Source organism: Falco biarmicus, chromosome Z (genome assembly GCF_023638135.1).
Source record: "Falco biarmicus isolate bFalBia1 chromosome Z, bFalBia1.pri, whole genome shotgun sequence".
Classification (NCBI taxonomy): Eukaryota; Metazoa; Chordata; class Aves; order Falconiformes; family Falconidae; genus Falco; species Falco biarmicus.
The window spans coordinates 35,995,446-36,008,719 of NC_079311.1; the positions used below are offsets into that span (position 1 = coordinate 35,995,446).

Below are 13,274 nucleotides of genomic sequence, written 5' to 3' on the forward strand. Positions count from 1 at the left end.
CTATAAATTTTTAATGTTCTGTACTTTTTCCAGCTTATTAAATGAAACATTTTAAATGTTGCTAACTACTACTCAGAGATGCTGTGCTGAGAAATGTGGAAAAATATAATGAGTATTACAAAACAAAAATTGTTAGCTTTCAACAGAAATGTAACTAAAGCATATGCTTGCATCACTATTTGTTTGTTCTTGGCACTTGGAGAAGTATCCTTAACTATAATGCATTATCTTGAAAGGCTGTGATTTGCAAATTGAGGCTCTGGACTGATAATAAAAAAAAAAAAAACCAAAACAAAAAAACCCAAAAAAAAAACCCAACCAAAAAAAGCAACCTTAAAACATTTTTGTACAGCAAAAATGTGGCAGAAGGTTGGAACAAATTTGTTAAATCTGTTTCCTAAAAACTCTACCTTGCGATCTAAGTCTCCAGGGATACACTTGTGTACTGCATCAGTGGCAGAGCTTAAAATCCCTTTTTAAGTGCCCTTAAAAATCGTAATCTGGAGCTACAGAACATTTGAGGAAAATTATATTCTTGAACAATTGCTCTCCAGGTATGCAGGCTCTTCCAAGCTGCACCAGCCTTCCTTGCTGCTGTGATTTAAACCACAGAACCCGAATTAAGACTGACCCTGAAGAACACGAAAGTGCTTGAGCCCTTATACTTCCTCCAGAGCAATAAGTCTGAGCATTAAATCAATAAATAAAGAGCATGGGAGTGATTCTGTCATATAAGAGTATTTTCGAAGAATTCTGGACTTTACATGCATGGCATGCACTTGACATAGTCATATAGATAGAGAAGGACAGGCTGATGAGTGATCTGTTATCTTTAAAATGTATGTATATTTTGGAGCTTTTCTAATTGGAATTATAATGAAAGGAGAGTACTCTGAACACATAGGGACAATAGGCCGGGGAATGAAATTATATGAACATCTTATTAAATGTAAAATATGTTAAATTAATAAATAGTCCATTAACAAAGGGAATTTAAAAGGAGGCAGAAAGATACTCAAATATTACTTGGGAGTGTGTACTGGTAAGCAAGAGAGTAAGATGATGTGGTGGTACTTTTCCCTTCCTGTTTTCTTGTTACGGCATTGCCTGCATTTCTTTGCAGATGGATGATGACAGAATGGACTCCATGTTCAAGGACATGTGGTAAAGGGACCCAGAACAGACAAGTAGCCTGCACGCAGCAGCTCAGAAATGGGACCCTGATCAGAGCTAGGGAGAGGGATTGCCTTGGACCAAAGCCCACTTCTGCACAGCGCTGCGAAGGCCAGGACTGCATGACTGTGTGGGAGGCGGGAGTCTGGTCTGAGGTGCTGCATTTATTTATACAAATAGTCCACAGTGATTATTTATGTGTTACTATTTTCTGGGAATATAATTTTTTTCAGCAGCAAGTGGCACAGCTCAGCCTGCTGATTTTCACGGTCCTTATGCAATGACTTGGCAAAGGGGTCAGGGGCTGGGAAGGCCAGCCATATAAAACTACTACATTTTACTTAGTTAATGTCCTGAAAAAGTTTATTTTGACCAGTTTTCAAGCACGTATAATCTTGACTGTAGTAGTGGGTAACTAGGGGTAAATGGAATTAAGGCCATCGCTTATCAACTGCCAGACCTTGGGTTCAGAGTGGGAATATCTTTGACATACCTTTGTACCAAGGCATGTTGATCAGCAGATGGTTGCTCTGCCCTTCTGCTTCAGAGAGGCTATAAGGGGAGCTGCTTGCAAAGGAGAATGTTTTCTTCCCTTCCTCTCTCTTCTCACTCCTTCATCTTTATCCAAGAACAGCATAAGCAGTAGGCAAAAGGGCTTGCAAATAACACGATTTTGCATGCATTGCATCCTGAAGCATTGCTGTGTAATGTAATTATTATGCAAGCAGCTTTATTAATTTCAGATCTTTTAATGTCCATGTCCATTCGGCTTTCTTCCTCTAAAAAGCTATACTGCTTCTAAAAGTAATTGACTGTGGAGGAAGAAGACTGTTGTTATCGCTGCCATCTGGACAAGCTGAAGGGGTTATTTGGAGCTTCTTTCTGCACTGGAAGAGCAAAAGCAATTCTGATTGCCTGCTGTACCAGAAACTGTGCTATTGGTCCCTCTGGGTTCAAAATACAAATTGTAGCTTCTAAATCTGGGTGCAGTCCCTCCTTTGGGCTCCTTTGCTCAGCAGCACCCCTTGATCCTCAAGCAAGGAAGAGCTAAGACATAGGGAATGTTTTCAAAGATGGAAAGCAGATGCTAATGTAAAGAGATACAAGAGAAGTAAATGGCAGCAGTTTCTGGTTTGGTACCAGAGGTTTAGAATGTGAGGGCTCATTGTGAGAAGAATGGTATTCACTTACAGAGGTGCAAGAAATAAACCCAGATTGTTTAGTTGGTTTGTTTTACTTGAGAGATGAGAAATAAGTGAGCATGTTTTTATTGGAAGTAGTAAATATATTTTGAAGAGTGAAGTGTTTCCCATGACCATTCGTACTATCACCATTATATTGGAAGCTAACCATTACTGCTTCCTGCAGTTATAATCAGCTTGGCAAAGGAGAGTTTTGATCTGCAAGCAGTGGGATGATCAAAAGCAGTGACAATGTTTTGAGAAGGAAATGGCATAATTTTTGGCAGTGTAAATGGGAATGGTGGAAAAAAAACCAAAAAAACATAGATTAAGACTCTGAGTGACTTGAAGAGAGTTTTCACATGCTGTATGTGCAGTGACTTTGAATTTTCAAATCAGTCTGGAATCTTGCATAGTTTTAGAATATTTACTTTTCCATTTTAACTTTTTTCCCTCCCAGAAAATGTCTATTATGACACCAGCAGAGTTTTCCTGAAGTTGCTTCATATCTTATTCTTATGAACATTATTTAGATTTCTTTCATTATATTTCTTTTAATTCTTAGAACAAAGATTGCCTGCTATTTTCAGTATAACATTTTGCACTTACTTAGTCATAACTTCTCAGATGTTTTCTTATCCAAAAGCCTAGTTTTTCCTTAAGCAAATAATTTTTGATCCAATTATATATTTTTAGCTGAAAATGCAACAATTATCATTCTGCCCCATAAGGAATTTTTGTTCATTTATAAGTTTTTAACAAGTCCAGTGTCAATGCAATTGAAGATTGGAAGTCAGGAAATCACTGAAGTCTCGAAACATTTATGTTAGCTTGGCAGAGGTGAGTAGAAGTGGATAAAATGGGGTAACTATGACTTCTGTAGAAACCTGAAAAACATCTTTTTCCAACAGTGCTCTGTAAAATGTGGTAAGGGAGTACGTCATCGGACTGTGAGGTGCACCAATCCCCGCAAGAAATGTGTTTTGTCCACAAGACCTAAAGAAGCAGAGGACTGTGAGGACTATTCCAAATGCTACATCTGGAGAATGGGAGACTGGTCTAAGGTGAGGCATCCTTCATACTTGTGCCCCACAGCATAATACATTTTGCAAGCTGAATTCTTTGTAAGAATTGCTTTTGTCAGAAGTGTAGGAGACTCCTAGCTGAGCGAACAGTAAAGCTAAAAAAACCCAACCTGAAACACGTAGCCACACAGAGACCACAGTATAGATAAGTATCAAAATATGAAGGAAGCATGAGGTGAATCTTCAATATCATGCAAATCTGGTATAAATTTACTGTTGTCAATAGACAGGCAAACAACTCCAGAAACTGCATCTCACTCCAACCTCACAGTCTGCACATTTCTTTAATTTGTGTTTGCACATTTTATTTGTGTTTCAAATAAGTTCAAAGGAAGTGCCTTTAGCCTGTGAAATTTTCACATAGACCATTTAATATCTAGGAAGCATCTATTACTGTCTATGTTGAACACTCCACATAACTGTCAGTACATTATTTCTTTGGCATATGGGTTTTGATTTCAGTGAGTTACATAAACATAGGCCAAACTCTAACAGAAAATATTGGTAAGATCCATGATCACATATGTTATTGGACTGGCATCCTGAACATTTGCTACAGTTTTGAATACCCAAAACACGCTGAAATTGACCTTTGTCAAGGTTTTCTCTTGGCATATCACAGATCACACTTTAGCAGAAAGGCTGAAATCTTCCCTCCCTGCCCCCCACCCCCACCCCCCGCCTTGCTTTTCTTCATAACTTTGCACACAACACCTCTGCTTTCAGTGCCTAATGTTATTGCAGCAGTTTTTAACTTGCTTGTATGGAGAAGTATTTAATGTATTTTTAGTTGTCTTTCATGTGATGTAACAGCTGGAAACAAGGACTAAAGCCAGCAGTGTATGACTAGCCAGCCTTCCAAGAATTAGCTGCAAGTACTCTGTGGGCAACTAGTGTTTCACAGAATTCTGCCTGGGAGCTCCCATTTTCTGCTGATGGGGTACAAATTGTCACTATCACATAACTTTATTTCATTTTCTTTACTTTTTTCACATGTAAGGATAAAGGATAGTGCCAAATTATTTTTATTTATATATATATATAGTGGAGATAATTTAAAATATTTGGAAATATTTTGGGTCAGCCTCACAAAAACTAGGAGATAACCGCCCTACCTTAGTTACTCCAAAAGCGCAAACCATTAATTTTTAAACAGAAGCAACTAACCTTCACTAGCAGGGTTACTATTACAAGAAGATGTGTTTGGCAATTAACTTTGCTGTTTGCATTTCCATACCACAGAACTGCAGTAAAAACCTGCATCATTTAGCACTAACACCAGCAGGGAGTAGACTATGAAGAAAGGACCATCTGCTTTCTTAGTTGAAGCAGTCAAAGCCGGTTGCTGAGGCTATGTGGGGCTGCTCAATACAGTTACACTGTGTTCCCAGTGCCCTCTGTAGAAAAGAGCTTTACTCTCTAATTCACTACTTTTCACAAACATCCACATCATAAATGAATGTACAAGAACTTACTTCTTCCTGTTTAAAAATTTACTGACATCTTGTATGTTCTGCTTTCCTTCCACAATCAAAGCTGTAACACAGGCACCTAAATTGTACTTTAAACTTAGAAATTAGGAGATGAGGAAATATTTTATATGGAATTGATGAAACTTTTTGCAGCTAACATACAGCCTGACTGTGACTTGTGCAGTTGAGATTTTCCAATATTTATACCAAAAAGTAGGTACTTTAATTTCTCTACAGAGACGTGAATTCAATTTAAAATATACTTGGATTTCCTTTTTTTATCCCTGTTACTATTCCATTCCACTGCTAGAGTACATAGCAACGTGAAGTCATGGCATACATGTTAATATGTCTGCAATGGGGGAAACAAATGGAAAGCTCAGATAAATGTTAATCTTTGCTCACTGTTTGTTTCTAACTCAGAAGTTCAGTGCAGCCTTCTGCATTCACTGTTTTTACTCTTTAGGATTGTTCTTGACATTGACAGAAGGCTGCTCCTTTGAGCAGATCCAAGTTCCCCTAAGCTAATGCCAAGACTTGGCTTGAAAAACTTAAATGACGTTTCTCACACATTGAAAAAAGAGGCTTAATGTGATCCTTATTGGCTTTGCTGCTCCCCTTGAACTCCTAAGGCATAATTTTAAATGAAGCTTAAATTGCACTATTACTGAAAATATAACATTAGTAATAATCATAGTAGTGCTGTAATGGAGTTAATTTGGTTTAGATATACAGTCACATAGGGATCCAATAATTTTTCAGCTCAATGTTTTAGCAATAATACAAGATTAAAGAACATTTGACCAAAATTGCAAGCTCCAATAGGTCAATAAACACATCAATCCTTCTAAAACTCTTACTTAATCTAAAAGTATGCTGTATAACCTGTATGCAACATTAAACTCCTTAATATTTCTTAGGTCAGCAAGGTGAATCAATATGCTGAACATTGCTGTTTCTAACATAAGTTGGGTTCTGTGGCTGCCCTTGTGAGGAAAATGAGTATGATAAGAAAGTAAAGAATAAAGGCTCAAACTGAGCTTCTGAAGCCAGCATCTAGCAACATTACCAAATACATTGTCTTTTCCCAGTGAATACTATTCTTGGAATACCATACTTCAAAATTTAGAAGTTACCTTCAGATGAGGAAAGCTCATAGCTCATGGCTACTATAGCACCAGTAAGGGTGAGGTGTAGATCAGTCTTAGTATTATCAACATCCTTTACTAAGCTGCTCATTGCTACCCATTTCAAGATTATATGAGGACAGGGTCATGCTCAGAGGTATTCATCATCTAAGGATAAAGAAGTAGGCAGCAGAGAGGTGAAATGAAATGCATATGAACTGCACATTTACACATCTGCCTGGCTTACTAGAGAAGTTCACATCGTTGTAGAAGTCATTCTCCAAAAAAGACTTAAAGGTCAACAGCATATGTGCTCAAAGGGCAGATCTAGGATACTTTAGTTTATGTAGGAAGTTATGTATAGGGGTTTTTGCTATTATCTAGAATCTTCAGAACACTGGTGGTATAAATGAAGCATGAGAGGAAAGATCAGTTTTGGAAGGGAGAATAATTTGAAGAGTGGGTTTTGAAAATAATAGTTAAAATAATGATTAAAAGCTTAAGTTTGATATGATAATATACCAGAAACTTTTGGAGAGATTCAGCAGGGGGTAATAGGATCAAAATACTGGACAATGGAGTAGAATTTAGGAGCAACCATTTGTATAACAAAGAAATATGGAGTGTGTGTAGAGGACACTAGGGAAGATAATATGGTATATGTCCAGCTATGGTAGCTGGAAAGAGGACAACAGAAACTAAAGAAGCAACAGAAGCAGAATTTCTAAGTAGTATCTACTTGTTAAACCAGAGACGCAGAGAAGTCAAACGCAGAGCCTAGGATAATGGTCCCAATAGTTGGCATGGAGTTCGCTTCGTCTATACCCTGAAGAAACAAAAGCTGCTCATTTTTTTTTCTAGTGAGTCTGAAAGGACATCTGAAGCAACTGCTTGGATTTTACACCAATGAGTACCAGAATTCTTGGCCTATTCCAGATTATTTATTTAAGACAGTACATACAGTGCCCTCTAGAAAGTTTGTTTGTGTACAGGGGGGAAAGTCAAGTCTCCAGCTGCTGGAGGGAGACAGGGTGAACTCAAGAGGTCACAGAGAAATCTCCTGAGTGCTACAAAAAGCAGCTGTCAGTAATGAGGATTGCTTCTTTTCTACCCCAATCAAAGAACATGTGAAAATAGAGGGGGGAAAAAAACCCCTAAATTCTTCTTCTGACAACTATTCAACAGCATGGGACATTCAACCTTTAAACTGTGTGCTTAAACATTTAAAAGAACCCTAAATTTCCATAGCAAATAGACTCTACTGATTTAATCTCCTTCAAAAAAAAAAAAAAAGGTAGAATTTGGATAATATTGATGTTACAATTTTATTGACAAGGTAATTAACCTTGGTTTTATTCTTTGGATCCCCATCCAAAATTTTTAGCACTTTTAGATTCTGGGAACAGAACAGTGCTGGCCATGAGTCAAAGTATGACACTATTAATAGATTTATGGACAAAGAAATAATGGGACTTTTGTGAAATAATAGAAGTCAAAATAATACTGGCATCACATTAATAACTTTTATATTGACTTAATTATACAGTTAGTTTCCAGCAAATGAGGTATGTCTTTGTTTCAGGAATGAAGTATGAGCAAATTGTATGGAAGATGTCAATATAATGAAATGAGAGTGGGGAGATTTTTGCACATTTCTAACCAATCCTGTAATATTAACATCATTTGTTTCAGATAAAGTCTTTTTAGATCAATGTACTGTAGTATTTTGCCTGGAAAAAATGTAGTGTCATGTTAGTTTCTAGAAAAAGAGAACAAGACCACCCTTAATAATAGGCTAAAACACTGTTGAGACTGGAAAGGATTTTAAAAGTAGACATTACCCAATTTGCACAGATACAAAATTACACATAAATGGGAAATTCTGGTATCATTCTTAGATCTGCTGACACATCTTTGCTGGTTTTCTGCTACAAGCCTCTTTAGGGTAAGCAAGGTTTTTGAGAATGCCAAACTGGAAACAAAAGGTAATAATGGGCAGATGTCGTATTGTCTCTTGGCAGTCCTGGGTTATTAGTCGGACCTGATGATCTCAAAGTTCTTCTCCAACCTAAACGATGCTATGATTCTATGAATTGCATTCTCTGTAAGTGGGGTTATATTAGAAAAAAATTAAGTTGTGGTACATCAATAGTTTCCATCAGGATTAAGCCATGCTAGGCCCCAAGAACAAACAAGAACAGAAGAGGCTTACAGTTCCTGCTGAAAGATGCTTACAGTCTTACCTGACAAGTGATATGAAACGGGGAGAACTATATAATCAAATAGACAATGAAAAGGAAAAAAAAAGAATACAGAAATTTAAAATCCACCTAACAGCTGCTCTTTTTTTTCCTATGCGTCCTAGGAGAGGGTCTCGAGCAGAAGGTACAGCCTTTACACATTTGTTTTGAACATTCCCTTCAAGAAGTAAACAAGTGGGTGCCCGTAATGACCTTCTCATGGAGTACAAGAGATGGTATAAAAAGAGGGGCAACAGATGAGAAAACCCCCAACCCTCGTAGCTAGAAGAGTATGCCTGAAAGATGGCGGCATGTAGCAGGGGCGAATAAAACCCTATGCTTAAACGGGTCTGTACAGCCACAACCTCATTACATGATGTACATCATGCTGCAGGGTACCATCTGAAAGAGTAGTATGGGCAAAGATGAGATTAATTTACACAGTCACTGTTGTTGCCTGCCTGAGAAAGAAAAGGGTAACATCAGCGATTTCAGCAATTGTATGGAATTGCTTTAAACTGTGCTGATTTTAGTAAGTGGTTTTGAGGGTCGCATGCTGAGATGCATGCTAGAGACAGAAATCAGTAATGAAAAGTTTGACTTCTAAGTCACCTTCATAAAGATTAACAGAGGAATTCTAGGAATTAAAAAAAAAAAAAAAAAAAAAAAAGACAGATCTGAAATACACCTGAACAAGCTAGGTTTTTCGTAGTAGTAGAAGTAAAAGGATAAAAACTCTGCTAAAATAGGTAAATGAAAACTTTATATTATAAATAAATGACATTTCTTCCATGTATGCCAGCAGTATTTCAAAACTAAATATTGTTAGTATTAGTATGCAGGCATAGATTTTGAACCTTTGACCAGCATAACAAATTTTCTGAGTGCTCCTTCCAGCCATATCCTCTGTGCTTCTACCTACAGCCTGCAACTATAGCTGTAAGTGAAGCAGTCTGGCTGCTATTTGCCTTACCAGTGTTGGGCACTCCTTAAAATTGGCAAGTATGGTTGGTTGGACACTGGCTTACTGGTGTGAGAGTACTACTGGTTTAGTATTGTGTACTACAATATTATATTGTACACTATCATCAAAGGAGACTTTTACTTCTAGTGAAGCAGAATTTACTTCATCAGTTGGCATGATTTTTACAAAAAAATTTCACTATACCATGCAGCCCATTTTATCTGAAGTTGAATAGACTGTAGATATCTGTGCTGTACACATAATCTCCATTTTGCTGTTTTCTATTGTTGACAACTAACTGTTCCTTTACCTTCTGTAATTACCTTCTGTACTGGCAGCTTGTCTAGCTGAGTATTGAATGGCCAGATTTAGCAATCTGGCATTTTCCAAAAGGATGGATAGATGTGATAGCTATTTTAGTGGTACATTGGACTCAGAGATCCAGGGCATCCACTGCGCTTTGTGATCTAACACCTTTCTTTCCATACAAACAACTGCATTTGAAGAAATTACTCTTCATATAGCCTTATTGAAAAGTGACAATGTGGGTGTGTGGCAGCCTAAATACTGATATTGTCTGTTAGCATTAATGGTCCTTTTCAACTGTGATGAAGAGTGTCGTAATCTGGAGTCCAAAATTTGCATATATCAGATTTCCAAAATGCTATTTCATAACAATATTTTTTTAACATTTTAAAAATCATCTTTGACTATCACAATGGAGTAAAAAAAATGAATATTTCAAATGGTAAAAATATTTTCTTTTTTACTCTAGAGAGTTACAAAGGTATGCCTTCAGGCAGAAATTTTGGTTAAACTGTTAAGCATCATGGCATTTACTGAATGTCTCCACAAAGAGAAAATCATACATGTGCATTTGTATTGTAACACTAAACTTTGATGCTGGATCTCATTTTTAAAAAGGAGATGGGGATTACCTTCAAAAGGAAAAAAGTGAATTAAAAACTGAAAAACTAGAATTAGGAAAGAAAAAAACCCCACACTTTAGCTACTATTATAGGAAGAAGTACAAGTAGGATGCTTTTGAAATAAGTCATGTGTTTTTACTACAGAGAAGATAGCAGGAACCCACGTGCTTGTGCTAAGACTTGCTCAGAGCTGTCATTCAACATTTGGACATGGTGATCTCTTGGAGCAAACAAGGCCAGGTGAAGGAGAAAAGTTCACACTTAGCAGGAGATGTGTCATGCAGCTATAAAGGCCGAAGTCACAAAGGACAGGAGCAGCAGCTTCCCATCAGCTCCTTTGCCACCACTGTTGTCTTCCAAGCCATTCTAGCACAGTCTAGATTAGGCCAAATACCAATTCCCAAACTTTTGTGGTTGTGAGCCTCATAGTGCCAGGACAGGCATTAGTGCTGCAGGGGACTTAATGCACACATATGCATATAAACATAGATTTAAATAAAGAAAAGCATTCTTGGGAATTTCTGGATAGAAGTAATGTCCTATATCCAGGACTTCACTGTGTGCTTTCCCAGAAGTTACTACCAATTTTTGTTGAAGGCTACTGGGATCTTTGAACAAGGAGTCTCCTGGAAGGCTGATGCATGATTCAGCAGGTAGATAAATGGTACTTTACCAGTAAAAATATATACTCCTACACTCTAGTACACAACCATTACAATGCAGAACTTTATAGCATAACTAGCAGGATGTGTATCCCAGACTATTCTGGATGAGGAAGAGTAGTAACACTGATCATCCCTTCAGTGTCCTTGTGCTGACACTAGTTCTTGCTCAGTCAGGCTCTGTCTAAAAAGATTATTCTCAACAAAATTTTGTAAGATAGGGACCACACTGTCTGTCAGAATTTCAGTGTCCCAGGGAGCTACGTTGAATTTATGTGCAAAAAATACCATCACATAACATCACAAGTAAGTAAGAAAGGAGCTAGTGGAATTGCAAGTAACATTGGATGGTAAAGGAGGGAGAAAACACAAACAAGAGCAGCAACTTCTGGTTTATCTTCTCAGAATTTCACTTAAATGAAGTGAATACGTTGCGTATGTACAGCCCATTCTGCTTAAGGATCTCCAGTCTCTTTACAATAACTGATGTATGTACCTGAGTCCACATTATAAGACCACCTTAATATATAAACTGGAGAACACTGCAGTTTGTCTGAGTTTTTATGGCTGGTCCCACAGTTTGGAGACCAGTCCCCTGACATTTGAAACCACATACATTTTTCTATCTAAGCATAGACTTTTACTGCATGTTCATTAATTTCTGTCTTAATGTTCTTTCTTGCTTTTGCTTAGTGATATACATTGAGCAAATCATTTCATCAGTCTGTTCATGATGAGGCCTAGATTTGTTCTCTGATAGCTAACAAGTCATTCCAAATCTGTCAGTGTGTGCAGGAAAATTCATTTCAGTTCAGCACTTAGAGTCAGTCCAGTAAACGTTCTTTTGCCTGGTGTATCTTTATCTCTAATCTCATTGCTCTCTCTTTCCAAATGTTTTCCTCAGCATCTCTGACTGTATCATCCGACAACATGTAACTAATTTAGCTGGTTTGCTTGGGTTCTGTTAGAATTTATGTAATCCTCCTGCTCTTGTGGGATCTAATTCATTTTTGTGTGTTGGAAAACTTTTTTCTTTCATGCATTTTTTTATCCTGTCTTTCATGAAGTTAATGTAGATAATACTGCTTCAGGTGTTCATTCTTGCAGTAAACTTGATCTTCTATGAAGTCCTCATTTTGTCACAAAAGTATTTATTGTTATTTTTTCTTATTTTGTTTTAATCATTATTTTCACTTGTTACTGTTTTCTAATAGTTTGTAACTAGTTACAAGCTGAAAATACTTCAAAAATGTAATTAAGTAATTCTTGAAAGTTTCTTTTGAAATAATTGTTTCAAATTAAAGCCTGTGATTTCCGACTGGCAAGTCAGAATCAGTGTAGCTACTTAACATTATTCATTTACCATTTTCAAAGAATTAAAGGCAATATAATGTCTTTCAAAATACTGTAAGAAAGATTTACTTTCCTGCTTTATCTGTGCTGTTTCAGGCTGTTGTTCATAGATTTTTGTTTAACCTCCAGAGTTCCCTCATCTAATCTTGCCACAAATACTTCCAATAATGTTGACATAAAACAGAGTTCACCCAAAAGTAATGATCATTCTTTGGTAAGTCTGTCACAGGATGACAACAATTCAGGTCAACATTGTCGATCTCCCGGCCTTCTGATAACTCTCTCAGGACACTCATGCTTTTGGGTGACCTCATCGTACATAATGAAAGTGTTACACGTCACTATGGTTTTCCTAATACTGAATTAGTTTGAATAATTTTCTGGAAATCCATTTTATTCCAAGGAAGAATGTGTGTAGTCATTTTCAAGAGAAAATTAACCAGTGGAAGTTTTGTTTCTCTTTTGAGGTTTTTATTTCAAAAGTAATGACCCATATGTGGGATCACACAGGGTACCCCTGTCTCAAAGGGGCAAAAGGATCTTTGCCCAGGAGTTAACAGGGCTCATGGAAAGAGCTTTAAACTAGATTTTAAGGGGGAAAGGGATAATACCAGGCTGGATAAAGATAAGCCTAGGAGTGGCACAGCATCATTTGAGGGATGGTGTGCTAGGTAGTTCCTTCAGTCTGCCATCTCAGTGGAGGTAGGGGATGGAGATTCATGTGGCAGCAAAGATGCAAGGGTTATTGGTGAGTTAGAAACCATGGAAGTGCCTGAGAATGGCCATGTAGGAATTAAGGCTTCTTTCCAAAAAAAGATGTCAGGATCAATTGACCAGTTGAAGTGCATCTACACCAATGCATGCAGCGCAGGCAACAAACAGGAGGAATGTGCAGCAGGAAAACTATGGCATAGTTACCATCATGGAAACATGGTGGGATGACTTGCACAACTGAAGTACTGCCAGTGGATGGCAATAAACTCTTCAGAAGGGATAGGCAAGGAAGAAGAAGCCATGGGGTATCCCTGTATGTTAGGAAGAGTTTTTGGTTGTCTAGAGATGAATGATGGTGACAGTAGTGTTGAGTG

General features: G+C 37.4%; 1 protein-coding gene across 3 annotated transcripts in view; it reads left to right on the forward strand.

Annotated features, from left to right (window-relative positions):
• ADAMTS19 (ADAM metallopeptidase with thrombospondin type 1 motif 19) overlaps nucleotides 1-13,274 on the forward strand; it is a 150,762-nt gene that overhangs the window by 122,755 nt on the left and 14,733 nt on the right. For all 3 annotated transcript variants that reach the window (XM_056325473.1, XM_056325472.1, XM_056325471.1), the window contains exons 20-21: nucleotides 1,124-1,328; nucleotides 3,266-3,418. In XM_056325473.1, coding sequence (XP_056181448.1) covers nucleotides 1,124-1,328; nucleotides 3,266-3,418 — 358 coding nt within the window. The remainder of the gene's footprint in view (nucleotides 1-1,123; nucleotides 1,329-3,265; nucleotides 3,419-13,274) is intronic.